At 41.9% G+C, this 25795-nt stretch overlaps 2 protein-coding genes across 2 annotated transcripts in view; one reads left to right on the forward strand and one right to left on the reverse strand.

The window, feature by feature from the left end:
• The window catches only part of PEX1 (peroxisomal biogenesis factor 1), a 165896-nt gene extending 142035 nt beyond the window's left edge, over positions 1-23861 (reverse strand). Inside the window, 8 exon segments of the mRNA XM_030200341.1 lie at positions 3383-3601; positions 3603-4141; positions 4144-4155; positions 4241-4337; positions 4339-4356; positions 5109-5192; positions 14478-14621; positions 23704-23861. Of these exon segments, the coding sequence (XP_030056201.1) occupies positions 3383-3601; positions 3603-4141; positions 4144-4155; positions 4241-4337; positions 4339-4356; positions 5109-5192; positions 14478-14621; positions 23704-23823 (1233 nt within the window). The 5' untranslated portion in view covers positions 23824-23861.
• Positions 23862-24200: 339 nt separating this feature from the next.
• The window catches only part of RBM48 (RNA binding motif protein 48), a 48701-nt gene continuing 47106 nt past the window's right edge, over positions 24201-25795 (forward strand). The window contains exon 1 of the mRNA XM_030200380.1: positions 24201-24346. Within this exon, the coding sequence (XP_030056240.1) occupies positions 24233-24346 (114 nt within the window). The 5' untranslated portion in view covers positions 24201-24232. The remainder of the gene's footprint in view (positions 24347-25795) is intronic.

Raw genomic sequence — 25795 nt, forward strand, 5'->3', positions numbered from 1 at the left:
GTCAGGTTTCTGCGATTGCCAACTAACCTGATATCAAGCCACTAGTATAGCCACATTAAGGGAGCTGCAATTATGCTTCATAAAATCTGAAACTGGCTGCCCCCTACTGGGGCAATAAAAAAAAAGTAGACCTAGAGTGCATACAAGGTATCCAGTCCCCATCCCCCTTTTCTGGCATAGAAATACCTGCTACTGTCTCTCTTATCAATCCAGGAACATGATCAGGCTGAGAACCTAGTAAAGGCCTTCTAAGAACAGGGAGGGTGGATGACCCAATATCAGATGTATGCTTGAGGGCAGAGAAACAGCAAGTACTCTCCATACAACCAGTTCAATCTAAGAATCACCAAAGCTTGGGAAAAAATGATAAAGGTAACTTTAGGGTGGTTCCCTCAAAGAAAAAGCCACGAGGAGATCGCAAGGGGAAAATGGAGTACCGTAACTCTATCACAAAGCAAACACAGCAAAAGTGACTCAAAATATGTAAGCAATGAGAAGATTAACTGAAGTGTTTGCTGATTTGTTCTACAAGCTGCAAGTTATTATATCACATTGATGTCCTTTAGAAGATTCCTAAGGCAGGCCCAAGTGGCTGAAACACAGCTCGTGTTGAGTCTTGGATGTTGATTAATAAATCTAAAGATCTGTGGTGACTAATAAATCTAAAGATCTGTGGAACATCATCTGACTATTCTTTGAGTCATCTTCACTGTGTTTGTAACTGCAAGGGCTTCCATTCTTCTGTATTTTTGTCAGATATACTTTAACTCTAAGCCAGTTAGGGCTTGGAAAGAGCAGAAGGGCCTGCTATGGTGTCTTCTTGAAGGGTGTGAGGTACAACTTGTATTTCTTAACTGCTCTATTTGCTGACCCTAAACAGGTCCTAGCATAAAGAAGATATAATTCAAAGGAAATCCCACTGGATTTGCTATAGCCACAAAGCTCCAGAGTGCTGCATTCCACCAACAGTCCTGTCCATACACCAGACATTTAAAGCACCAAAAGACTTTGCCCTGAACTGTCATGGACATCAGACCGCCTGTTTGTCAGCAATAAGCACCTGACATCACAATAGCCCGTCTGATGAACACGATAGTGGCAATGGGTCTAAAAATCACCGACTTTCTCCAAGTGCTTGGCCTCCTATTTATTTATTTAGATTTTGCTCACACCTTTTTCAGTAGTAGCTCAAGGTGAGTTACATTCAGGTACACTGGATACTTCTCTGTCCCAGGAGGGTTCACAATCTAAGTCTGTACCTGAGGCAATGGAGGGTTAAGTGACTTGCCCAAGATCACAAGGAGCAGCAGCGGGATTTAAACAGGCCACCTCTGGATTGCAAGACCGGTGCTCTAACCACTAGGCCACTCCTCCACTCCTCATAACAGTCGGTGTTGAGCACCTGCCTTTGCCCAGTATGGACAGCATCAACATACACTGAGTCATGCATCTGAGGAAGGGCACCCATTTTTTTTTTTGCCCAAATTCATGGTTACAGAGAAATCCTTAAGATGCTGCGCCATTTTTTATGCTGCAACTAAGCCTGCAGGTCCTAGGATTTTTTTGGGGGTTACATTTGTACCCCGCGCTTTCCCACTCATGGCAGGCTCAATGCGGCTTACATGGGGGCAATGGAGGGTTAAGTGACTTGCCCAGAGTCACAAGGAGCTGCCTGTGCCTGAAGTGGGAATCAAACTCAGTTCCTCAGTTCTCCAGGACCAAAGTCCACCACCCTAACCACTAGGCCACTCCTCCACTCCCTGTTCAAGCACTAGCTAAGGTTGGGGAAAGGGGTCCTACACACCACCCTTAAAAGTCTTACTGCAGCTTATCAGCTTATATACCTATACATGCTTCATGTTTTTTATGCTTTATTTGAACAGTGTGTGGCAAGCTGAGATGCTTGCAGTTACACCTTTTTCTGCAGTTCCTCTGAGGAGCAAGAAAGCTAGCCTTGTTTATGATGGCAGGAAGAGAGATCCTGAACCTCAAAAGTAATGACTTTTCCAACATCTTACTGAAACTGATTTGTGGGCTTTCCCCTGTAGGGATCTATCAGGCCTCTCCTCTGAGCACAGGTTAGAATATGCTACTACGCAGCTTGGTTTTGCCTGCACTACTTCCCCACTACCCTACCCTGATCTTCTTCTGCTCCCATTGGAGTCATCATCCTCCATCCTTGGGCTCCTGCTTCCATGTCTCCTACTGCTGAATTAGGGCTGATATTAGGCTGTGGAGAGTCCAGTGACCACCTGTGCACAGAGGGAACCCATAGAGAGGAAATGATGGACAAAAGGCAATGGGAGTCAAGAGATCTAAGCCTTTTCCTTTGTTTGCAGCTCGTTGTTCTAGCTGCCCTTCAGAGGGCCTGCTGCTGTGCCTTATCTGATCAGCTGAAGTCACTTATCACTGCTAGGCTCTGGAGCTTGGCCAGGGCCTTCTGCTACTGGTATCCTGCCTTTGAATCTTCTCCTCTTCGCAAACAAGCTAGCAAATATTGAGCTCCCCAATGCCTTGCAATTTAGGGCAGAAGGAACCTCAGTACTACAGAGACGTCAAAGGCAAAGTTCAAGGGGAAGAATATCAACCACATCTATTTTTCAACTCTGGCCTTGGCATCTACTGTGTAAGTAGGCCTGTTAGAGCCTCTGCCACAGGAGCTGATCTTTGTTTCTGTACCACTCTATATCTGTCAATCTGCTGGAGACAGAGAATACAGACTAACTTTCTGGCTTCATCAAGCTATATATAGAAATAAAACAGCTCTGTCCCCATCTACAGACAGGAGACATAACCCATTCATATGGATTGGTCTAGCAAGGCCAAAGAATATGAAAATGTTATCAGAAATAGACTTTTCATTTTGTCCCAGTACTGTGCATCAACTGTCTACCCACGGCCTTCAGAAGGTACTGCTTTTTACTCAGCAATTTACCAATTCAACTCAGGAACTGTGGGACAGTTAATCTTTGTTCTGTTCATCTACTGGCAAATTGAACAGTCACTGTGTTCCTGTTTCAAGTTCAATATAAGTTTGGGAAATTAAGAAGTGAGTGTGCCTTATACGCAAAACTGAATCTAGGTTTTAGGTCTCTGTTACCTGCATACTTTGTTTCATACAGTGCAAACAGAATACCAATGTATTATGATTACAATAGATTGTTGTATCTTAAAGCCTAAAACCGGACCTCATAGGGGCAAGAGGAGGAGAGAGGAAGTAAGGAGGCTGGGCAAAGAGGGGGTAGAAAAATATCTGTTGCATTCTTTTTGTGGTCTAGCACATTAATATCCAAACCACCTTCAACATTCTAGGAAGACATTTTAGTTAGTTAATCATACATGATTTTTTTTTTTCTCTTTAAGATACCACATATAGACTAACCCAGATTTTTCCAACATGCATACGCTCATCCTTGGTTTTAAACTTTATGACATTTTTTAGGTCCTCAAACTTGTGCCAAACAATTTTCACCATGGAAGCCTCAGAAACATCTCGGCCAATGCTCGAGTTGGAATTTTCAGTGCTGTGAGACACACCATCTTGCTTTTGCTTGTCAGAGGATAGCAAACTCTGCCTGTCACTTCTTGGTGCTGTTTTGGAGAGGGCAGTTAATGAGCTCCCCACAGGTTACAACAATATCTGGCAGTAGAGCATTTGGTTCCAAATTCCATGGAAATACATGGACAGAGTTCTCATCACTGTTACTGGGGTGAGCAGATGACGTCTTTGGGATTTTGTGGGGCCAGTTTTTGCATACTCTAAAGATGGCATTAAGCTGAATGAAGGCTAACAAAGTATCTTTGGATGCTGTTAATTCACTAGCATTTAAAAGTGTTTGCTGATTCTCCAAACGTAGAGAGAAAACCCTGCCCAGAAGGCTCCACAGATTTGGAAATTTACTAGAGAGAAATGTCTCTCTTGCATCAGGTATATCCTGCATGTTGCCCGACACATTCAATTGAGCTTCTCTGGTACTCTGGTTGTTTAGAATCTGTTTAGATTTTGACTCATTTTCCCTGAATCTTTCGTGTATGATTTGAGCTGTTGGGGAGGGCAAACATGAGACATCTCCTTCAGGTAGGCGTGGTTTGGGGCAGACAAAAAGCTCTGTGAGGTGTTCTAGTCTTCCATAGGTAGTTGTGGTGTTAGTGCACCTGCAATTAGAGAAAAAGTGTCAGCAGGATTCTCCCTAGCCTAAGGAATCAGTAGTAGCCCTAACATTTGCATCAATATCCTTACCAATTCTGATATAAATGCAGGTGTGCTGCTCAACCCAAATTGGGAAAATGGCTCCAGGAAAGACAATTCGAATCTGATCAAGAAGATGCCTTTCAAGAGGAGGAAGTATGCAGCTCCTAATAAAAACAAACATGGTCAAAAAGGTTACAATAATATTGCTTATGTGCATTTTTGTTCCAGCGGAATGTTAGCGGTGCAAGATACAAAACTGTAACACAGAAAGGAAACTGGTCTCCGTATCTCAAAAAAGATATAGTAGAATTGGAAAGGTACAGCAAAGGGCGACGAAAATGATAGTGGGGATGGGACGACTTTCCTATGAAGAGAGGCTGAGAAGGCTAGGGCTTTTCAGCTTGGAGAAGAGACGGCTGAGGGGAGATATGATAGAAGTGTATACAAATAATGAGTGGAATGGATCGGGTGGATGTGAAGCGACTGTTCACGCTATCCAAAATACTAGGACTAGAGGGCATGAGTTGAAGCTACAGTGTGGTAAATTTAAAACGAATCGGAGAAAATTTTTCTTCACCCAACGTGTAATTAGACTCTGGAATTCGTTGCCGGAGAACGTGGTACGGGCGGTTAGCTTGACGGAGTTTAAAAAGGGGTTAGATAGATTCCTAAAGGACAAGTCCATAGACCGCTATTAAATGGACTTGGAAAAATTCCGCATTTTTAGGTATAACTTGTCTGGAATGTTTTTACGTTTGGGGAGCGTGCCAGGTGCCCTTGACCTGGATTGGCCACTGTCGGTGACAGGATGCTGGGCTAGATGGACCTTTGGTCTTTCCCAGTATGGCACTACTTATGTACTTATGAAACACACTACAAAAGCATATCAACAATGTGACCAAAATGTTCCCATTACCAATATCTCCCAGTCATCAGCTGAGAGGGGTTCAACTGCTACGTGTTCACAAGACAGGACCTGGGAGCAGGGCTTGAGGAACACCTAGGAAATAACAATGACAAAACATTTATTAAAGTTCAAATGTGATATGTTATTTCTACTTTAAGTTCCATTTCTAAAGTTATAACATAGAATATCCAAATTGGAACCCATACAGACAATAAAATCTAATATCTATTTGCAGTTTTTTATCCCATGTTTTCCCTAAATTATTATATGTCTCCTCCCTCTATTGACAAGTCATTGCAACAATAGTCCTTTGGCCCTCATAATTCAGTGCACATATACACCCTGTCTGTTGCGTGAATGCTGGAACTCCCTCCCACACAGGAGCTACAATTATGATCTCTGCAGCACTCCCAATAGAATACAGGTCCAGGAATCAAACCCAAGTCTTTTCATGTAGAAACCATATAAATACCGAGCATGGATTTATGGGTGAACTGGAGCCTACTGGCAAGCAGTTCTAAGTCAGCCAAACAGTGATTGTAAAATTGAAAACAGGAATTATGTAATACAGTTAGAAAGGGAAAGAAAATTACTATTCACTTTTCCATATTTCTCTAGTATAGCAAAGTACTGTATATAAAGCCTTAAAAAAAAAAAAGTAGCTATAATACACAACTCAGAGACTGATGGAAGCAGAATAGCCAAAGAAACACTATGATCCAGGATACAAATTATATCGCAATGACAAAGTAAATCAAATTGATGGAGGGATGGTACTACATATTAAAGAGAGCATTAATCAACCACAATAAAAGATCTGCAGGAAACAGAATACACTGTGGATCTCTATGGATTGAAATTCCGTGTAAGAAGGAAAATAGTATAGTGGGTATACCAACATTCAGTCTTGGACATTATTTTAAAATACCATCTTGGAAGGCTAGGCCTGATGTATCCCATATATGAAAAAATTAGAAGATAACTAAATGTTAGTCATCATGGTTAACAGAGGGGGTGAAAGAAGTATTATAGCCAAAGAACATTTCAAAAATGGAAAAGGATTCAAATGAAGAAAATGGCACTAGCACGGGCAAGATAGATGCAAAATATCAATAAGGAAAGCTAAATGAGAATTTGAAAAGAAACTTGTCATACAGTACATTTGAAGCAAGGAGCCTGTGAGAGCATTAAAGCAACCACAATAAAAGATCTGCAGGAAACAGATTAATTAGTTGGCCCATTAGATGACCATGGGGTACATGGGACACTCGGGGAGTGGAGAGACTAAAGTTCTTTGCTTCAGTCTTTACCGAGGAAGATTTAAGGGAACACCTATGCCTGACATGTTACTGAATGGTGACAATTCAGAGGAACTGAACAAATCTCTGTATGCCTGGAAGGTGTAATAGGCCGAATTGACAAACTATCAGTAAGAGAAGGAAAATCACCTGTAAGGGGATGGTATAGACCCCAGAGTACTGAAAGACCTAAAAAATGAACCAGCAGGTCCTGTAACCTATCATTAAAATCATCCATAGTATCCAAAGACTGCAGCGTGATCAACATAATGCCAATTTTTAAGAAGACTTCCAGGAGGCAGGAAACTGCAGACTGGTGAGCCCGACATCAGAGCCGAGCAAAACAATAAAAACTATTACAAAAAAAATGTACTGAACACATAAATAGACATGGTTTAATGGAACACCAACACAGAGAAAAGGGGAGTCTTGCTTCACCAAGCTGCTACATTTTTTTTTTGGAAGTATAAATTAACATGTGGATAAAGGAGAGCCAGTTGACACGGATATCATTCAAACACTTTCTGAAAAACCAAAGTCCCTCATGAGAGACTCCAGAGGAAATTAAAAGCCATGGAATGGAAGCCAATAGCCTGTTGTGGATTGGGAAAGGGTTAAAAAGATAACGAAAGAATAGGGTTAAAAACTGGTTGAAGGATAGGAAACAGACAGTGGAGTTAAATGGGCAGTATTTCACAATGGAGAACGGTTAGTTAGTGGGGTTCCTTAGGGGTCTGTGCTAGGACCGCTGTTTTTTAATATATTTATAAATGATTTAGAGATGGGAGTAACTAGCGACGTAATTAAATTTGCTGATGACACAAAGTTATTCAAAATCGTTAACTCGCGACAGGATTGTGAAAAATTACAGAAGGACCTTGCAAGACTGGGAGACTGGGCGGCTAAATGGCAGATGACGTTTAATGTGAGCAAGTGCAAGGTGATGCATGTGGGAAAAAAGAACCCGAATTATAGCTAAGTCATGCAAGGTTCCACGTTAAGAGTTACAGACCAAGAAAGGGATCTGGGTGTTGTCGTCGATAATACACTGAAACCTTCTGCTCAGTGTGCTGCTGCGGCTAGGAAAGCGAATAGAATGTTGGGTATTATTAGGAATGGTATGGAAAACAGGTGTGAGGATGTTATAATGCCATTGTATCGCTCCATGGTGCGACCACACCTTGAGTATTGTGTTCAATTCTGGTCGCCGCATCTCAAGAAAGATATAGTAGAATTGGAAAAGATGCAGCGAAGGGCGACTAAAATGATAGCGGGGATGGAACGACTTCCCTTTGAAGAAAGACTAAGGAGGCTAGGGCTTTTCAGCTTGGAGAAGAGATGGCTGAGGGGAGACATGATAGAGGCATATAAAATAATGAATGAAGTGGAACAGGTGGATGTGAAGCGTCTGTTCACGCTTTCCAAAATACTAGGACTAGGGGGCATACGATGAAACTACAGTGTAGTAAATTTAAAACAAATAGGAGAAAACATTTCTTCACCCAACGAATAATTAAACTCTGGAATTCTTTGCCGGAGAAAGTGGTGAAGGAGAGTTTAAAAAGGGGTTAGACGGTTTCCTAAGGACAAGTCCATAAACCATACTAAATGGACTTGGGAAAAATCCACAATCTCAGGAATAACATGTATAGAATGTTTGTATGTTTGGGAAGCTTGCCAGGTGCCCTTGGCCTGGATTGGCCGCTGTCATGGACAGGATGCTTGGTTCGATGGACCCTTGGTCTTTGCCCAGTGTGGCACTACTTATGTTCTAATGTTCTGAAGGGAGGCTGGTAAATAGTGGATACCACAGGGACTGTACTGGACCTGGTAGGTTTTATTTTTTAAACATTTATAAATGATCTGGAAATAGGAATAATAAGTGACCTTGAGAGACAAAGATTGGGCATCCAATGGCAGATGACAAGTGCAAAGTGATGCACATAGAAAATAACCTTAATTATAACGACACGATGCAAAGTTCCACATTTGGAGTACCACCCAGACATCTTAGTGGTTAATATGTTGAAATTCACTCAGTATGTGGCAGCGGTGGATAAAAAGCAATGTTAGGAATTAAGAAAGGAATAGAGATTAAAACAAAAGATGCCATAATACCTTTGTACAGATCCATGGTGCGACTAAATGGGCTTGGGAAAAATCCACAATTCCAGGAATAACATGTATAGAATGTTTGTACGTTTGGGAAGCTTGCCAGGTGCCCTTGGCCTGGATTGGCTGCTGTCGTGGATAGGATGCTGGGCTCGATGAACCCTTGGTCTTTTCCCAGTGTGGCATTACTTATGTACTTATGTACCCTTCTTCATTGAAAATACCATTTAACCCTACTCTCTGTATTCTATCCTTTAAACAGTTTTTAATCCACAATAAAACACTACCTCTCCTATCCCATGACTCTCCAATTTCTCTGGAGTCTTTCATGAGCTACTTTGTCAAACACCTTTTAAAAATCCAGATACACAATATCGACTGGCTCACCTTTATCCACATGTCCAGAACCTGTGAGGTGTAGCAAAGCACTTCATAAGATGGGAGGGATTCTGCAACACCCACTCTAAGCAACTACACCCCAAATGCAGCATTAGCTGCTGTTGCCACCTGTAATCTGTAATGCTTAGCAAAGGTATACGATGAGGCCACTACTCTGTAATGGCTATAGGCATCGCTGTAAGGAGCTCTACCCTAGAGGTCACAATGCCCTTAATAGAATGAAATCGCAAACCTTCTGTGGGTTGTTTACCATTTAGAATAAAAGCTGAATAGATAGGCTCTTAATCGAATGGGAAATGGTGGCCCCGGTTGTCTGACCTTTCCTACTGCCAATAAGGAGGATAACAACCTATCCAAAGTTTTGAAATGAGGAATACTATTTTGAGAGTGAAATACTGAAACCATAATCTGGACCGTCAGATCATACCAGTAGTCTGACAGTTGCCACCTACCAAAAACAGAAAACAGGATGAGCAGCTATCCTTTTAACCTTCACAAACACATGGTAAGGCCAAAACCTGAAAAGGAGTTGATAGCCCATTGTCTTTGAAGACAATTTTGCAGAAATGCAGAATGAGCTCAACTGTGGCTGGGAAAAAAAAGGAGGAGTCATTGACCATTTGCATAAACGATTCAAAAAGTATGCAACACTCTAGAATATAGTGATATGGATCTTTCTCTAGCTTGAAGAAGAGTAACAACTTTTTTTGAGTAACCTTATGCCTCAGGTGCCACCTTTAAGCTGGAGATCCATCTTTAATGACCACCAGACCCCAACCCAGGAATTGAAGCACATGGAGAACCTTGAGGAAGCCCAGTTCACATTCTTAATGAGAGCTAGCCTGAATAAGCCAACAGTCCACAGATAGGAAGACTCAGATGTCTTCTCCACACAGAAAGGCAGCTAGTACTATCATCACTTCGAAGAACATTCTGGTAGCAGTTGATTAACCCAAAGAGAATGTCTCTAAACTGAAAGAGCCTATTCAAAATCACATCTTGAAGAATCTCATGTAGAAGGTACACTGGAAATGAAGATCCTCTTCTTCGTGTCTAAGGCCATTAAGATTCTCTCTTTGGGAGTGAAGCCATTACTGACCTTATGGTTTCCATTCAAAAATGAGAAACCTTAGCTACCAAATAAGCATTCTGAAAAAGAATGGGATATCTTTTGGTGCCCCAATCAGCTTCTGGAATTGCAACTATAGCTCCTAGATATTAAAGCTTTTGTAGAATGGATGGCAGTGTTACTTCTTTGCTAGAGTGGTACATCCTATATAATAATTCTCACCTCCAACGTTCTGAGGCTGCCTGGAACCGCGGTTTCCTGCCAGAGCTGCTCAGGAAAGTGGAGTAGATAAAAGTGACGTCATTCCTGAAGTGCCACTGATTGGCTGCTATGACATGCTGCAGGACGTTCAATAGACAGGAGTGGAAGTGAACAAAGCAAGTCTATGGTAAGCAAGGAAGCCCATTGGTTATCTCTGATTCCACTACCCCAAAGCAGCCGTCATTCCTATACACTCAAAAAAAAAAAAAAAAAGGAAACCTAGGAGCTGCTTCTCATTGCCGTTTTTACAGCTGTTTCCACTGGACAAAAGGAGGGGGGAGACACACAGACCCTGCAACTGGGAGGGGGGGGACCCTGCAATTGGGATAAAGGGGGCCTTTTTTTACTAGTAAGGAGATAAAGAATCTACAAGACGGAGGAAAAACTCCCACTTGTAGCACCGGTCAGATGTAACTCACATCAGGGGTCCCCTTCACAATTACTTGCACCAAATTTCAGAAAGTGATAGGCTGGGAGAAGAGCTATAATCTGGGGCATCTGAAGTGGCGACTGTGGCCCTGGTGGAACACAAACCGGTCCAAGAACAGGCCTATAATCCTGGTCTCTAGCTTGAAAGAAGGCAGTACAGGTGGCTCTACCATTTTGCCCGGCACCAATGTCAGACTCACCGGTCTATAATTTCCCGGATCTCCTCTGGAACCTTTTTTAAAAATCAGCGTTACATTGGCCACCCTCCAATCTTCCGGTACTACGCTCGATTTTAAGGATAAATTACATATTACTAACAATAGCTCCACAAGTTCATTTTCAGTTCTATCAGTACTCTGGGATGAATTTATTTATTATTATTTTATTGTTGCATTTGTATCCCACATTATCCCACCTCTTTGCAGGCTCAATGTGGCTTACAATACATCATGATTAGTGGTAATACATGAGGAATTATACATTTAGTAATACCATCCGGTCCAGATTTGCTACTCTTCAGTTTGTAGAACTGCCCCATTACATCCTCCAGGTTTACAGAGAATTCATTAAGTTTCTCCAAATCGTCAGCTTTGAATACCATTTCTGACACGATTATCGATCAGATGAATTCTCTGAGACAAACATGTATGAGACACAGAAGTGTTAAGACCTGAAAAACACAATTGTTGGTCTATTAGAAATGAAATAGGGCACCTCCATGAAAGAACTTCATATTGACTCACTGAAAATCCAAGAAAAGCAAGATCTTTAGCCAAAGACAGAAAAGTATAAGACAGAGGAGCTGGATATTTTGGTATAACCAATACTGAATCCAGTCTCCTGTGCATGTTCATGTTGACAGACTGGATATGTCCTGATCCATTTTCTGAAGTGGCTAATCAGGAGGAGTACTACATGTTTTACCACAGTCAGATGAGACATTCCTGGAAGATCCTGTCCATTCTCTTACTTTCTTGGTGGTTGGGAGAATAAGGCAACTTTGCAACCATACAACCTCTTCTTTTTTTTTTTTTTTTTAGTGCCAAAGAGAACTGCATAGGAGTTCAAAGCTTCTACTCACTTTCAAACCTAATCCCACTTCCACTAGAATTGTAGTCTTTAAGGTGCCTGCATTTATAAGCTGCTGAAAGCTATCATTGTCATCACAACAAGGAATATAGACTATTGCCATAGCAAATTCTGATTTAGTGGACCTGATGGATTGAATCACTTCATGGATCAGAATGTCCTAGAAAGCTCTGTAAAGCCTTCAAGAATGGAGACACTCCCCAAGAAGACTCTTAAGTAGAGGAACTGAGTGCCTCCAAAACTCTTGTAACAATAGAAGATCTACAGGCAGTCTCCCTTTCTTTAAAGGTTCTCCTAGGGACACTACCTTCAAACTTACTGAGCCAACTCCTTCTGAGAGTGCTACTGAAAGTACAGACTGTGACTCTCAGTCAGCCATATGTTTCAACCAACATCTTTTACTGAAGTGCTATTCTCATCAGCCATGGAAATACAAGGTTGCCCCTTGAGCTCTCAACATTAGAGAGATTTGAAGAAGCAATAAAATAAATTATGGAACAAAATGTTCCTTTGTTCCCAAGGTTGTACTAAAGTGGGTAATTTCTCCTTACAGTCTTATTGGCATGCACTCTGATATGTAGGTTCAAAACAACAAGAGGAGAATTTTACACTGTCTATAGCTCAGGGCTGTAAGACCGTAACAAAAGCTCTTTCTTCAGAGCTGTTTTTATGTGGTAGCTGCCGAAAGCTGGCGCATCTGAATTAGCAAGGGGAGAGACGAACCACTGACCCACAACATTTGCTGCAGAAAGAGTTTTTCAGGCATTTTGTCATTTCCACCATTTTGTCTGTGAAATTAAACTCTGCTGCTAGCTCTTATGGTTCTGCAAATTACCGTATTTTTCGGACTATAAGACGCACCGGACCATAAGACGCACCTAGTTTTAGAGGAGGGAAATAGGAAAAAAAAAATTTTCCTTTTCCCTCCTCTAAAACCTAGGTGCTCCGGTGCGTCTTGTCCGAATCCCTCCCTCCGAGTTCGGGATCGCCCTCCCCCCGGCCCTGTCACCACTTCTCCCTACTCACGTCACGCGATCTTCCCTGGTGGTCTAGTGACGTCGGGGCAGGAAAGAGCCCCCTCTTTCCTGCCCAGCGTGCTGCTCTCCATCCTCCTGTATGCTGCCTGACGGTCCTCGGCGAGATTCAAAATGGCCGCCGAGAATTGACGTCTCGGCGGCCATTTTGAATCTCGCCGAGACCGTCAGGCTGCATACAGGAGGACGGAGAGCAGCGCGCTGGGCAGGAAAGAGGGGGCTCTTTCCTGCCCCGACGTCATTACACCACCAGGGAAGATCGCGTGATGTGAGTAGGGAGAAGTGGTGACAGGGCGGGCGGCGGGCGGGGCGATCCCGAACTCGGAGGGAGGGAGGGAGGGAAATCTCTACCTTCGGACTATAAGACGCACCCCCCATTTTCCTCCCAAATTTGGGGGGAAAAAAAGTGCGTCTTATAGTCCCGAAAAATATGGTAAATCTCTCGAGAACATGGTGAAAACAAAATTAAACCACCTTAGTAAGTAATGAATCAGTTCCGACGCAATATTAAGAACAGGAAATCGCCCAAGCTCCCTCAGGCAGGAGCTCCAGAAAGAAGTCCTGCCAGCTGCCACAAATTTCCCAGCTGACCTGAAAGCAGAAACAGTAACACCGACTAGATTTGCTGCTTAGCCTAAAAATATTCTTCTTTAGTGAAAATGAAACACAACTGGATGTCAGAAGAAGCAGCAGAAGGTGGGTGGGAGGGAATCTGACTCCTCAGAGTAACCCTTGCTGAACAACTACGTTTTTGTTGTTGTTTTTTAATTGAATACAAATTCAATTTTGGATAATCTGAATATTCCCCTTGCTCATCTGGTTACCAATTCTCCAACTGGTCCAGTAGTCAGTCTTATAGCCAAGTCCAGGTGCTACACTGTTTGCTCGTCACCACCAGCTGGAAACAGAAAACAATACGAGGAATCTAGCATTGCACGATGTCCTTATAAGGAGCAAAACGCACAGGACCTTTTTTTTTCTCTGTCTCCATCTGCGGGTAGATGGGCAAAACCTACAGGTTCTGGACTTGTCTGGTGAAGATCAGGAAAGTAGTGCACTTAAAACAAATGGGAGAAAATACTTTTTCACTGAATGCATAGTTAGGCTCTGGAATTCACTGTCAAATGATGTGGCAAGAGCAGTTAGTGTAAAGGGTTTTAAAAAGATCTGGACCAATTCCTAAGGGGAAAAAAGAATCTATGAACCATTATTACAGAAGACCTAAGGAAAATCATCCTGTCAGGTACTTGTGACCTGGACTGACCACTTTGTAACAAGATACTGGACTTGATGACTTTGGTCTGACTCAGTATGGCTATTCTTATATTCACTTTTATTGTTTTCTTATTATTTATGAGTCATTATAGCCAAATCATTCATCTATGACTTTTTTGCCAAGCAAAACTAAAATGGAAAAATATTTTCATTATGAAACATTTATAACTATCTTCTAAATCAAAAGTGGTAGTATGCCTACCAACACTAAACACTGACCCCTGAGGAAGCAAGAGTGAAAGATTCATACTCATGGAAATCGCTCTCCATGAATGGTTTTGTACTGATGGTGGAATAAGACTGTCCTTCCACATGCTTCCCCTGCTCATACCCACCTAAAGCTGGTGGAAGAGATCTGAAGTCTAGCAGATTCAAACAGATTGTCATTGATAAAAATACCATGCTTTCCCACCTGTTCTCCATCTTGCAGGCCAAGTTTCTCACCCAGACGTTGGTTAATTTCTACTGTATTTTCACCACGGTAGTCATAGTGACGGATCTCTACCCAGCTCAGGAATATAGGATCTTCACCCCTGGACACTTCTATAGCTTGGTTCTGTTAAAAGAAAACAAAACACTAATAAAATTTAGGAGGCAAAAGGTTTACTGTTTACACCGCAAGACAAGATGACAGGGGTAACAAACAACTGAACACAACTCAATCTAAAATCCCAGACAGTTCAAACATTATAATAATAATTTCAGGATGAAGGTAGTGGAGGGAATACATCTAGTAGAAGATGCTCAATTACAGAAAATCCACTTCAAAATGCTAAACAGAGTGCATAAAGTGTGAGCAGAGAGACAACCTAATTGTGAACAAATGTAGCGACCCAGAGAGCACTTATCTCCACATGCTTTGAAGTTGCCATTCCATTCAACAATTCCAGGAACTGGTCTAGAACCAATTGATGTACCCCCCAGAGATCCCCATAAGTGTATCTTTTATGTTTAATAATTTTTTTATTGATGATTCTGCATATAATACATAACCACAAGATTCCAAATATAACCATTAAATCTGGTAACATGTTTACAACCATACAACTTCCAACTCAATCATCAAAGAGTTTGTTTTATACTTATCACCCACCACCCCCTTCCATCCTATAGTCTAATCTTACCCCATAAGTGTATCTTTTAGATATGTATGAGATGGATCTTCACTCTGAGGCAAAACTATTATTCATTAGAAGAACATGCTTGACAGTGAAACAACGTATTTTGAGAAAATGGATTAAGGAAGAGCCTCCAGATAGGGTTTTGAGGCAAAATCAAATCAAATGCATGAGGTACAGAGTATGGAATATTTGCAAGTAGGAGAGGAGGGGGAACAATTTGTGCATGTTTGGGAACTCTCTCTGAATTCACCAATTATGAGAATGCATAGTATTATGCTTCATACATTACATTTGTAAAAAGAAGGATGAAAATAGCCACCCAGCTAGCTACATGCCTATTTATTAAATAGTTCCGTAGGCAAATGATACAGTATGTTTTCCATGACGCATCTTAATACATCTTTATAGTGTTGATCTGAGAGTACAAAATAATAACAGGATTTTGGGATTTAAAGGAAGTACATGGCTACTCATAGTACCCAGTCAATGGATCCTTTATTTTCAGTCAGACAGGTTTTAATATATCTTTGTATATATCTGTATTTAATGTTTGGTTTTGCCATATATAATTATTTCTGTTTAGCAGGGTTCAACAGCATCTTTCTGTCTTAGTATGACTGCTTAGCTGTTTGGACACGTCTGTGTTTGTGTTCTTCATCCTTTATGTTCAGGCTTGGAATGTAGTCTTTATTTTTAGCATCAAGTGCAGCAGATAAATGAAAGAATAAATAACATTTCCCATTACTCTACAGGAGTGAACCTTTCTTACTGCATGTTATGAATTTTCATGTGTTCTTAAAACTAACTAAACATTTGCTTACTTCCTAGAAAGTGCCTGGGGAGATCAGAGCATATATCTGTTCACAGAGCTTCAGCAAAGAGATCACTCTCTGTCTTCTCCCAGGCTGAAACTGAGTCAACAGCCAGGATCTGCTGTGTAATTTCAAACTCCAGGCCAATCACAGCCCAGAACAGTCAAGTTTTCAAATTAAACGGGTTACATCACTACAGGCACTTCCTATTATCTGTGTGCTAACATCTGCTGGCCAAATAGGAGAAAAACACTTCAGACATACTTAAGAAATATCCAATACATTTACAGGCTTAAAAGGCACTGTTTCTTCACAGGCTCCCAATAACTCATCGAATCACTTACAAACTTCTGTTTCTGCTATTCAAAACCCTAGCTTCAAAAGAAGCTCTCTCTTTACAGTCTACTACTTCCATATGTCCCTTCTCATTCTCTCTGCTCCCAGGACCACAATCTACTCATTGTCCCAACCTATAAACAAATCCTTCACTAGCACACGTGTGCTTCCATTTTCTCTGTTCAAGGTCCACAACTTTGGAACTTTCTACCTACCGCCTTACGACATCCAACCTCTTTACTAGCTTTCAAGTCAGAATTTAAGACTTTCAGAATATATTTCATTAAAGCACCCAACCATTTTTCTGGAAGAGATAAGAGTATCCTCAATGTTTGCTCCCTCCCCCTCTTTCTTTCAATATAAGGAATTCCTCCCTTTTTTACCTCATTCTCTATTTGTCTAGTTGAGTGCATTCACTATTTCTCTCATATTTTTAAATATATTGTAAACTGCCTAGATGGTACTCCCGGCTGGTGGTCTAGTAAAATGTATTAAACTTGAAACTAAGGCAGCATTTGTTAGAAGTGCTCCCTGTTCCACAAGCAGGGCCAAAGAGAAAGGCAGAGCTCTGGAGCCTCGATGTGTGGAAGAGGCAATGGTGCAGAGAGGAGGGTTTTAGATTTCTAAGGAACTGGGCAGCATTCTGGGAAAGGGAGAGCCTATTCCGGAATGATGGGATCCACCTTAACCAGGGTGGGACCAGGTTGCTGGCATCAGCGTTTAAAAAGGAGATAGAGCAGCTTTTAAACTAGAAACTGGGGGAAGGCTGAAGTCATTCAAAAGCACATGGTTCAAAGATATCACCAAAATAGGGAAGATAGGGTATCCCGATAGCGAGGATAAAATAGAAACCATAGTGGACCAGATATCTTTAAACAAAAAGCAGACAGATTTTCAAGATTACAAATTATCACTGTCAACTGCTGAGGAAGATATAAATAGGAACAACAAATATGGTTTGAAATGTCTATATGCAAATGCCAGAAGCCTAAGAAATAAAATGGGAGAGTAGAACATATTGCACTAAATAAAAAATTAGATATAGTAGGCATATCTGAGACCTGGTGAACGGAGGATAACTAGTGGGACACTGTCTTACCAGGGTACTAATTATATCATAGTGATAGGGTGAATCGAACTGGTGGACGGGTAGCACTGTATGTTAAGGAGGACCTTGAATCAAACAGATTGAAAATTCTGCAGGACACAAAACACATCTTGGAATCCCTATGGATTGAAATTCCATGTGTAAAGGGGAAAAGGATAGTGATAGGGAATGTACTACCATCCACCTGGCCAGGATGAGTTGACCAAAAACAGCTCACCCCTTAGGAGTGCTCCCTGGGGACAGAAGATCGCTGAGCCCTTAGACCTCAACTCAAGAAGCTCGAGAGGCTGTACCACCCTCATATGCTTCACCAATTTCTCCAGGTCTTTGCCAAAGAGCAAGCACCCCTAAAAGAGCAGATGACTCAACAGTTTCTTAGAGGCTGTGTCCACTACCAGTGACGAAGCCACAGTCAGCAGCACCCCCCTCCAGAGTGGCTACTAAACAAGAACCCGGGCAGACCAGGTGGTAGAGGATGTCAGCCAAAAAAGCCGTCCTAGACTCCAGGCGAGCGACCTCTGGGAACTCCAGAAGATGCTGCAACCAATGCAGTATGCCCCTAGCCATATAACTGCCACAAGGTTTTTTTTTCTCTCTCAAGGCTACCAAGAGGCATATTTTCAAAGCACTTAGCCTTCCAAAGTTCCATAGGTTTCTATGGAACTTTGGAAGGCTAAGTGCTTTGAAAATATGCCTCCAAGTCATTTTATTACAATTCTATTTGTCTTTGGGGTTTTTTTGTGGACCATGCTGTTTTATTGGATGTTTTGGGAAATTTAAGTATTGTAAGATATGTAATACGATGGTTTAAGTGTTTTTTTAGAAATCAAACAAAATAAAAACATGGAAAAGAAAATAAGATGATACCTTTTTTTATTGGACATAACTTAATACATTTCTTGATTAGCTTTCGAAGGTTGCCCTTCTTCGTCAGATCAGAAATAAGCAAAAGACATTTGCTTATTTCCAATCTGACGAAGAAGGGCAACCTTCGAAAGCTAATCAAGAAATGTATTAAGTTATGTCCAATAAAAAAGGTATCATCTTATTTTCTTTTCCATGTTTATTTTGTTTGATTTCTATTGATAACCTTAAGAGTGGACTAACACGGCTACCACACTCCTCTACTTAAGTGTTTTTTTTAGAAAATAGGGTTTATAGGGTCTTTAAAAAGCAGATAAAATATCAGCCTTGGAGTACTACAGTGGGGGTTCCGCTGGGCTCCCCCTTGTCCCTTCTCTTATTTAATGTTTTGATGACATTAGGAGCATTTTTTGACTTTTCAAAAAATGTTATGTATTTGCAAATAGATAATATAACAATTCTATGTTAGTAAAAACAGTTGAAGAAAGTATTAGTGAAACAGATACTTATTTGGAGACTATGGAACAACAGGCTTCGCATTGTAAGCTTAAACTAAACACTGAGAAGATGAAGATTTTGCGTTTATCACCACCAACTAGGGTTCCTTCTAGTTTAATTTTGAAATTCCGGGGCTCAGATTTTTCTTTGGGGATGAAGAAACCTCCTGTTGCTGAGAAGCAGAAGCAGGAGAAAATATAGGTTGAGGGAAAATGACCGCCGTTCCCACCAATATATCAGAACCATGGATCCTGAAGGTTCAACGGCCGTTTCCAGAGTCAGAAAAGGCCCATCACACTGGGGACAGACAGAACCGGCATGTACTCAGCGCCGGCTATTGCAAACGTTGCAGAATGTGCCAGCCAGCATATGCAGGCTTGCCTCCCCACTTGGGCCTGCCTCAAACCAGGGCTTTGGAGCCTCCACCATTATCCAGCTCTCTCAGGATGCTGTTAACAGGGAAAACTCCTGTACACTCTTGCAGGATTCCCCCGTTTAGGTTTTTTTTTTTTTTTTTTTTTGGGGGGGGGGGGGGGGGGTTCTTAAAGCTGCAGTAGCACTTTTAACTAAGTAAAAATAGCTATTTTCCCTTAAATAACCAGGCCAGAACTTTTTTTTTTTTGAGCCTGAGAGCTGCGGGGGAAATCACCCAAACTGGATATATGGGCAAAAAGAGTGAGGGCATCTTCAGCAGGGCCCCACAGGACAGAGCCAAAGCCTTACACAATGGCACTAAGAAGTGCCACTGGGAAATGTGGAGTCAAGATCCATGCTCAACCCCAGGTATGGTCCTTGACCGTGAACCTGGGAGCAGCTGTTAGTATCGACTGTGCTGTGAAGCTGCGGCCAGCAGAGCAGGGGACTAGGCCAGAGACAGGGGCACTGAACCAGCACGACCTACCGCATGCTGAAGGTAGAGCAAAAATTCTGGATTATTTCAGGGAGCACCCTAGAAAATACCGGTGATGTCACTGGTAGAATTCAGTTTTTGCTACCTCCACCTGCAGGTAGGAAGGGATAACATCCATCAGTACAGAACAGTGGAGCAGACACAAAGGAACTTTTTTTTTTTTTTAACAAACATTTAGAATATACAGAACATTGATTATTCGAACTCCAATTATCCGGATGTCCAATTATCTGCATTGCTTCTGTTCCTTATCTTTTCCATTTTTTAATCATAATCTCTGTATAGTTATCACATTATGCCTGAGATACAGTAAAAAAATATAACATCACAAATAGCTTGATATTTTTTCCCATTTATAATTGGAAACAAAAAATAATGCTCAACATGTAACTCTCAAAAGTATATTGTTGTTTTAAAAAGGAATGTCCAATTATCTGGATCTAGGCTACACTCTTGAAAACAAATCAAACTGCATGGTAGAATAATTACATAAAAAAGACAAATCTAAAAAGAAATACTGTCTTTATTCTTAAGACCACAAAAGGGGTGGGGGGAGCAATCCCTATATGGAAATAAGGCCGATGATACAATTCTTCAAGGAAAAGAAAGGAAAATAAAAACAGATGAGAACAGCTAAGGAGGCGCTAATAAAGTAAGTCCTAATACCTAATGAACAACCAGTAACCATCAGGATAAACGTAAAGGAGGAAATCTGTTTATCCAGGATTTTTTTTTTAAACAGTAGGAGGTCAGAGAAAACATTTAACATTCAACATGCTCACCACTCAAAGACAAGGAAGAGAGCACAAAAGCATTTCAAGAGGAAATAATTCTCTGCCTTACGCCTTTCCTATGAGGCTCCAGAAATAAAAGGATAATCAGAAATATGTTACCCTAGAAAACACATTTTTAAACTTGAAAAATAACTTCAATGTCCAAATATTATCATGTTCCAATACATAAATCACCAGCAGCGTTCCTCTTCCATGAAATTCTAGGTCAGAAAAAACTATTAATTTTACCACCAATCCTTTGTCCTTACACCATCCTCCCCCAGATGCACCTTGGCACTGGGATAAAGGCTGAATGAAACCAGTGGTTCCAGTTCCAACCAAAACCAAATCCATGGCAAAAATCCACCACTCAGTTTAGGCCGGAACTGGAAATGTGGTCCCACCCACCCCCAACAGAAACCCGTTTCTTCCCCAGGCCACCCACCAACTCTGCCCTTTTAAAAGCCCTGGTGGTTTAGTGGCCTCTTTGAGGGAGGAGCACCCTGAGTTGCCCTGCTGGCTGTGTTGTGAAAATGGCCACCAATGCTGCCGCAGCAGGTCGCAGCTGCCATTTTGGAATTGGGAATGGCATGAGCAGAAGCACCTACATTCTGTAAAAATAAACCTCTAAAATTCCAAATGATAAACCCCTAATAAACAAATCAACTGCATTTAAAATATTGGGCAATAAAAGATATCCACATGAAATACTGATGTGTTCAAAAATGATTTGAAATTGAGGAAAAAAAGCCTCAAATGCAAAGGGAGTACTCCGTTGTTGATTCTCACAACATAAGGGAGGTCCCTTAAATCATCACGAGCAAAAACCTCCTATGTCAAAAGTTAAGCTACTATGTAGTTCTTACCGTGTATTTCTACTGAACGGTAAAGAAAAATGTACTTATCTCTAAATCTTACAGTCAAAATGACACCTCCCACAGCCCGACTTCGGCCCAAGTTTCAAATTCTGCCTCAGGGTCCGTGGTGTCCGACTGAAGAAATAACGTACACGCTATCACCGGCTTTAACTTCTGACCTTTGCATGTGAGGCTTTTTCCTCCATTTCAAATCATTTTTTAACACATCAGTATTTCATGTGAATATCTTTTATTGCTTATCAGTACTTGATTTTGTGATATCCTTGACAGCTCTGTTTTGTAATTTAAAATAATGGGGTCAGCAACACAGAACATGTATAGCTCATATTAATGAGCAGAAACATATAGATACAAACTGAAAAGAAGTCCACCAAAATTCACAAAATGACAAAAAAAAACAACCTGTTTTTAAGTGTCAGAGCAGCAAACAAAGAAAAGCAGCAAAAAACATACAATGGGAAACAAAAAAAAAGTGGTCAGGCCACATTGCATAAAATGGGTAAAATGAGACCTGTGACACATAATGCACACTGCTACACAATAATGCCATGGAGCATTATTACAACAGCCAAAAGTATTACTTCAACAACCACATGTAGATCCAAACCTGGCAAAAGAATGGTGAACCTATATTTAAGAAGACAAAACAGTAAATTATTTAATACACATTTACATCCCACATTTTCCCACTTAGTTGCAGGCTCAATGTGGCTTACACAATACCACAATACATTATGGACATGAAAGCTTACAAACAAACAAAAAAAAGAAATATAGATTCTGTACACTGGAACCTAAGACTGATGTGCCTTTCTGCATATAAGAGTTCTGACATTAGTACAAAAGGTAGGTGTCTCATCCACTGGAATCTGGAAACACTAGAACTACAGAAAAACATGGATCACAACCTTTTTTTTTAAAGAACTGCAGAGAACAAGCATAAACCTCATTCATATCATAAGCATGGCTATACTGGGTATGATTTCAACCACTCAAATTTGCTGAGTGCTCTTGTTTTGTGCCAGAGGGCTCTCCTCTGACTGTCATAAGGTTTAAAGTGTACAGGTGTGCTTGGAAATTGTTTTATCATCAAGCTGGTGGTACCCAATATCATGGGATTTATCTGCCATGTTTTCCTGGTCTATGCATTTATATGTAGTACAGAATACCAGTTAGGTCTTGGTACTTCTATTATCACTTTTCTTAATTTTTTTCTCCTTTACCACTGTGGCCTGTTTTCTTACAACAGACCTTTTATCACAGGAATGGCCCAAGTAATCACAACTTCATTTTTCCCTTATAGGTAAAGCAAATCAATTTTGAAACACTACCCCAGGCTACAAAGTCAATATAGCTCCTACTGGGAAAAGCTGATTAGAAAATACACAAACTGGATTGTTATCAAGCCCTACAGGTCACTTTACATCAGTAACACAAAACCTTAAAAAATACAAAATAACCATACATTAGAATGTGGATATAAAAAATGGAAATTACAAGAAGCCACACTCTACATATAACACAGCACAAGTAAAACAGAAATATATTTCTCCTGTACTGTGCAAAAATATCAATGATGCATCTTTTCGAAGCCTGACCAAAAAATTAAACATTCCCTTTCCCCCCTCCAGAAAAAAATGAGCATAAAAAACTGAGTGGGGGAAATGGAAAGAGAAACAGCAGCAAAATGCACTAAGAAAACCTAATCAGATCGAGAACAATTCCTCAATCTAAACTTTCCCAGCCGCAAAGGAATTAAATACAAACAGTCATATGCTACTACTTTTGCGTATAAAAGCACACAGATCTAGAACGCACTACCCATGGCTGAAAAACATGGACAACCTAACCAGCTTTCGCAAATCTTTGAAGACACACCTCTTCAACAAAGCCTACGAAAGGCATTCTTAATAAATCATTCCTCAAATCACTCAGGTACATCAAAAACCGCCTCTCACAACACCTTTCTAGCACCTTGCATCTAACTCATCTACTTTCAGCTTATGTATTTAAGATCATGTAATGACTGCATCATAACAACACTCTGTAAGCCACATTGAGCCTGCAAAAAGGTGGGATAATGTGGGGTACAAATGCAATAAACACTATGGATGAGTGCCAGAACCTAAGAATTGTCATTTCCGCACTTTTATCCCCCAACTTACTACAAATTCTCAATTAGGCCAATGAAGTTTCTGGAGCTGGTGTGTAACCAAACCATACCAGCAGAGCTCCGCACCCAGTGCAAAGTTCAGTCTCCCCGGCCTCGAACGGTGAGAGCAGCCGGAGACTCCTGAATTGAGCCACACGGCCCGTCACCCTCCTCCGTGTACGTTACCTGCTGCAAACGCAACTGCGCCACCAGCTGTCGTGAAAGGTGCAGGAAACAGTTCCTGACATTACTAAATCTCAAGGAGACTGCACAGCCGCCTCGAGCGCCGCTTCCCTCTCCAAGCATCACGCACCCCGGGTCGCGCCGAAGCTGCCGCGGGCTGTTCCGGGCCGGCTAGTGCGCACTGCGCAGGCGCACTGTCTGCCACTACTACCATCTCTGATCTGGGGGAATAAGGAAGTGAAGTGGTTGAAAGATTACCTGCAGAAACCAGCAGTTTGCATATATTTTTACTAGTGAGAGATTGTTGGTGAACAAGTTATGGGCCTTACAAATGTGATTAGTGAATGTATATACATTTTCCCTCCCAGAACCTTGTCAACACTGTTTGGAATCCCCTTTGTGGTGGAACCAATCATAACAGTGCTAGGGCGGGGTCTAGGAGTTCTACAGTTTCTGGTTGGCTGGTAAGCTGTTCACCGTTAAGCAACTAGAGGGGAAAACACACGGGTTGTTGCCTGCTCAGCCGCTGGGGATGGCGATGGCGGTTCAAGCGGCGGAGCTTGCGCAGCTTAGCCATCATGAGCAGCGGCAGCTCTGTTACACAAGGCCTAAGTATCGTGAGGGGCGGCGGCCGCGAGCAGTGAAGGTAAGAAGGCCTCAGGATGTCAAGTGCGTTGGTTTGCTGAGGCAGGTAGTATATTGCTTGGCAACGTGCATATTTATAACGCGTTCAGTTTATTGACTTTTCGTGAAACAAGTTTAGTTTAATTGATTTGTAAAAATACACCGCCGCTTTTGACACTGTGAATTATGACTTACTTCTTGCCACACTGTCCTCATTTGGGTTCCAGGGCTCTGTTCTCTCCTGGTTCTCCTCCTATCTCTCCCCCTGCACCTTCAGAGTTCACTCTCATGGCTCTTCCTCCACCCCTATCCCACTATCTGTTGGTGTTCCCCAGGGATCGGTCCTTGGACCCCTTCTCTTCTCAATCTACACCTCTTCCCTGAGCGCCCTGATCTCATCGTTTTCAGTATCATCTCTATGCTGATGAAACCCAGCTGTATCTGTCCACACCAGACATCACCGCAGAGACCCAGGCAACGGTATCAGCCTGCCTATCTGACATTGCTGCCTGGATGTCCAACCGCCACCTGAAACTGAACATGTCCAAGACCGAGCTCATCGTCTTTCCACCAAAACCCACGTCTCCTCTTCCTCCACTTTCTATCTCAGTTGATAACACCCTCATCCTCCCCGTCTCATCTGCCCGCAACCTCGGAGTCATCTTTGACTCCTCCCTCTCCTTCTCTGCGCATATCCAGCAGACTGCCAAGACCTGCCGCTTCTTCCTCTTTAACATCAGCAAAATTCGCCCTTTCCTCTCTGAACACACCACCCGAACTCTCGTCCATGCTCTCATTACCTCTCGCCTTGACTACTGCAACTTACTCCTCACTGGCCTCCCACTTAGCCATCTATCCCCCCTTCAATCTGTTCAGAACTCTGCGGCACGTCTCATATTCCGCCAAAACCGATATACTCATATCACCCCTCTCCTCAGGTCACTTCACTGGCTTCCAATCAGATACCGCATTCAATTCAAGCTTCTTCTTACCTACAGATGCATTCAGTCTGCTGCCCCTCACTGCCTCTCCTCCCTCATCTCCCCCTATGTTCCCGCCCGTAACCTCCGTTCACAGGACAAATCCCTCCTCTCTCTACCCTTCTCCAACACCGCCAACTCCAGGCTCCGCTCATTCTGCCTCGCCTCACCCTATGCTTGGAACAACCTTCCTGAGCCCTTACGCCAAGCCCCCTCCCTGCCCATCTTCAAGTCTTTGCTTAAAACCCACCTCTTCAATGCTGCATTCGGCACCTAACTCTTACCATTCACTAAATCCAGACTGCCCCAATTTGACCGCCTCTATCGGACTGTCCGTTCACTTGTCTCTTAGATTGTAAGCTCCTTGAGCAGGGACCGTCCCTCTATGTTAAATTGTACAGCGCTGCGTAACCCTAGTAGCGTTTTAGAAATGTTAAGTAGTAGTACATAAGTATTGCCGTACTTGGACAGACCAAAGGTCCATCAATCCC

Source organism: Microcaecilia unicolor, chromosome 1, assembly GCF_901765095.1.
Source record: "Microcaecilia unicolor chromosome 1, aMicUni1.1, whole genome shotgun sequence".
NCBI classification, from domain to species: domain Eukaryota; kingdom Metazoa; phylum Chordata; class Amphibia; order Gymnophiona; family Siphonopidae; genus Microcaecilia; species Microcaecilia unicolor.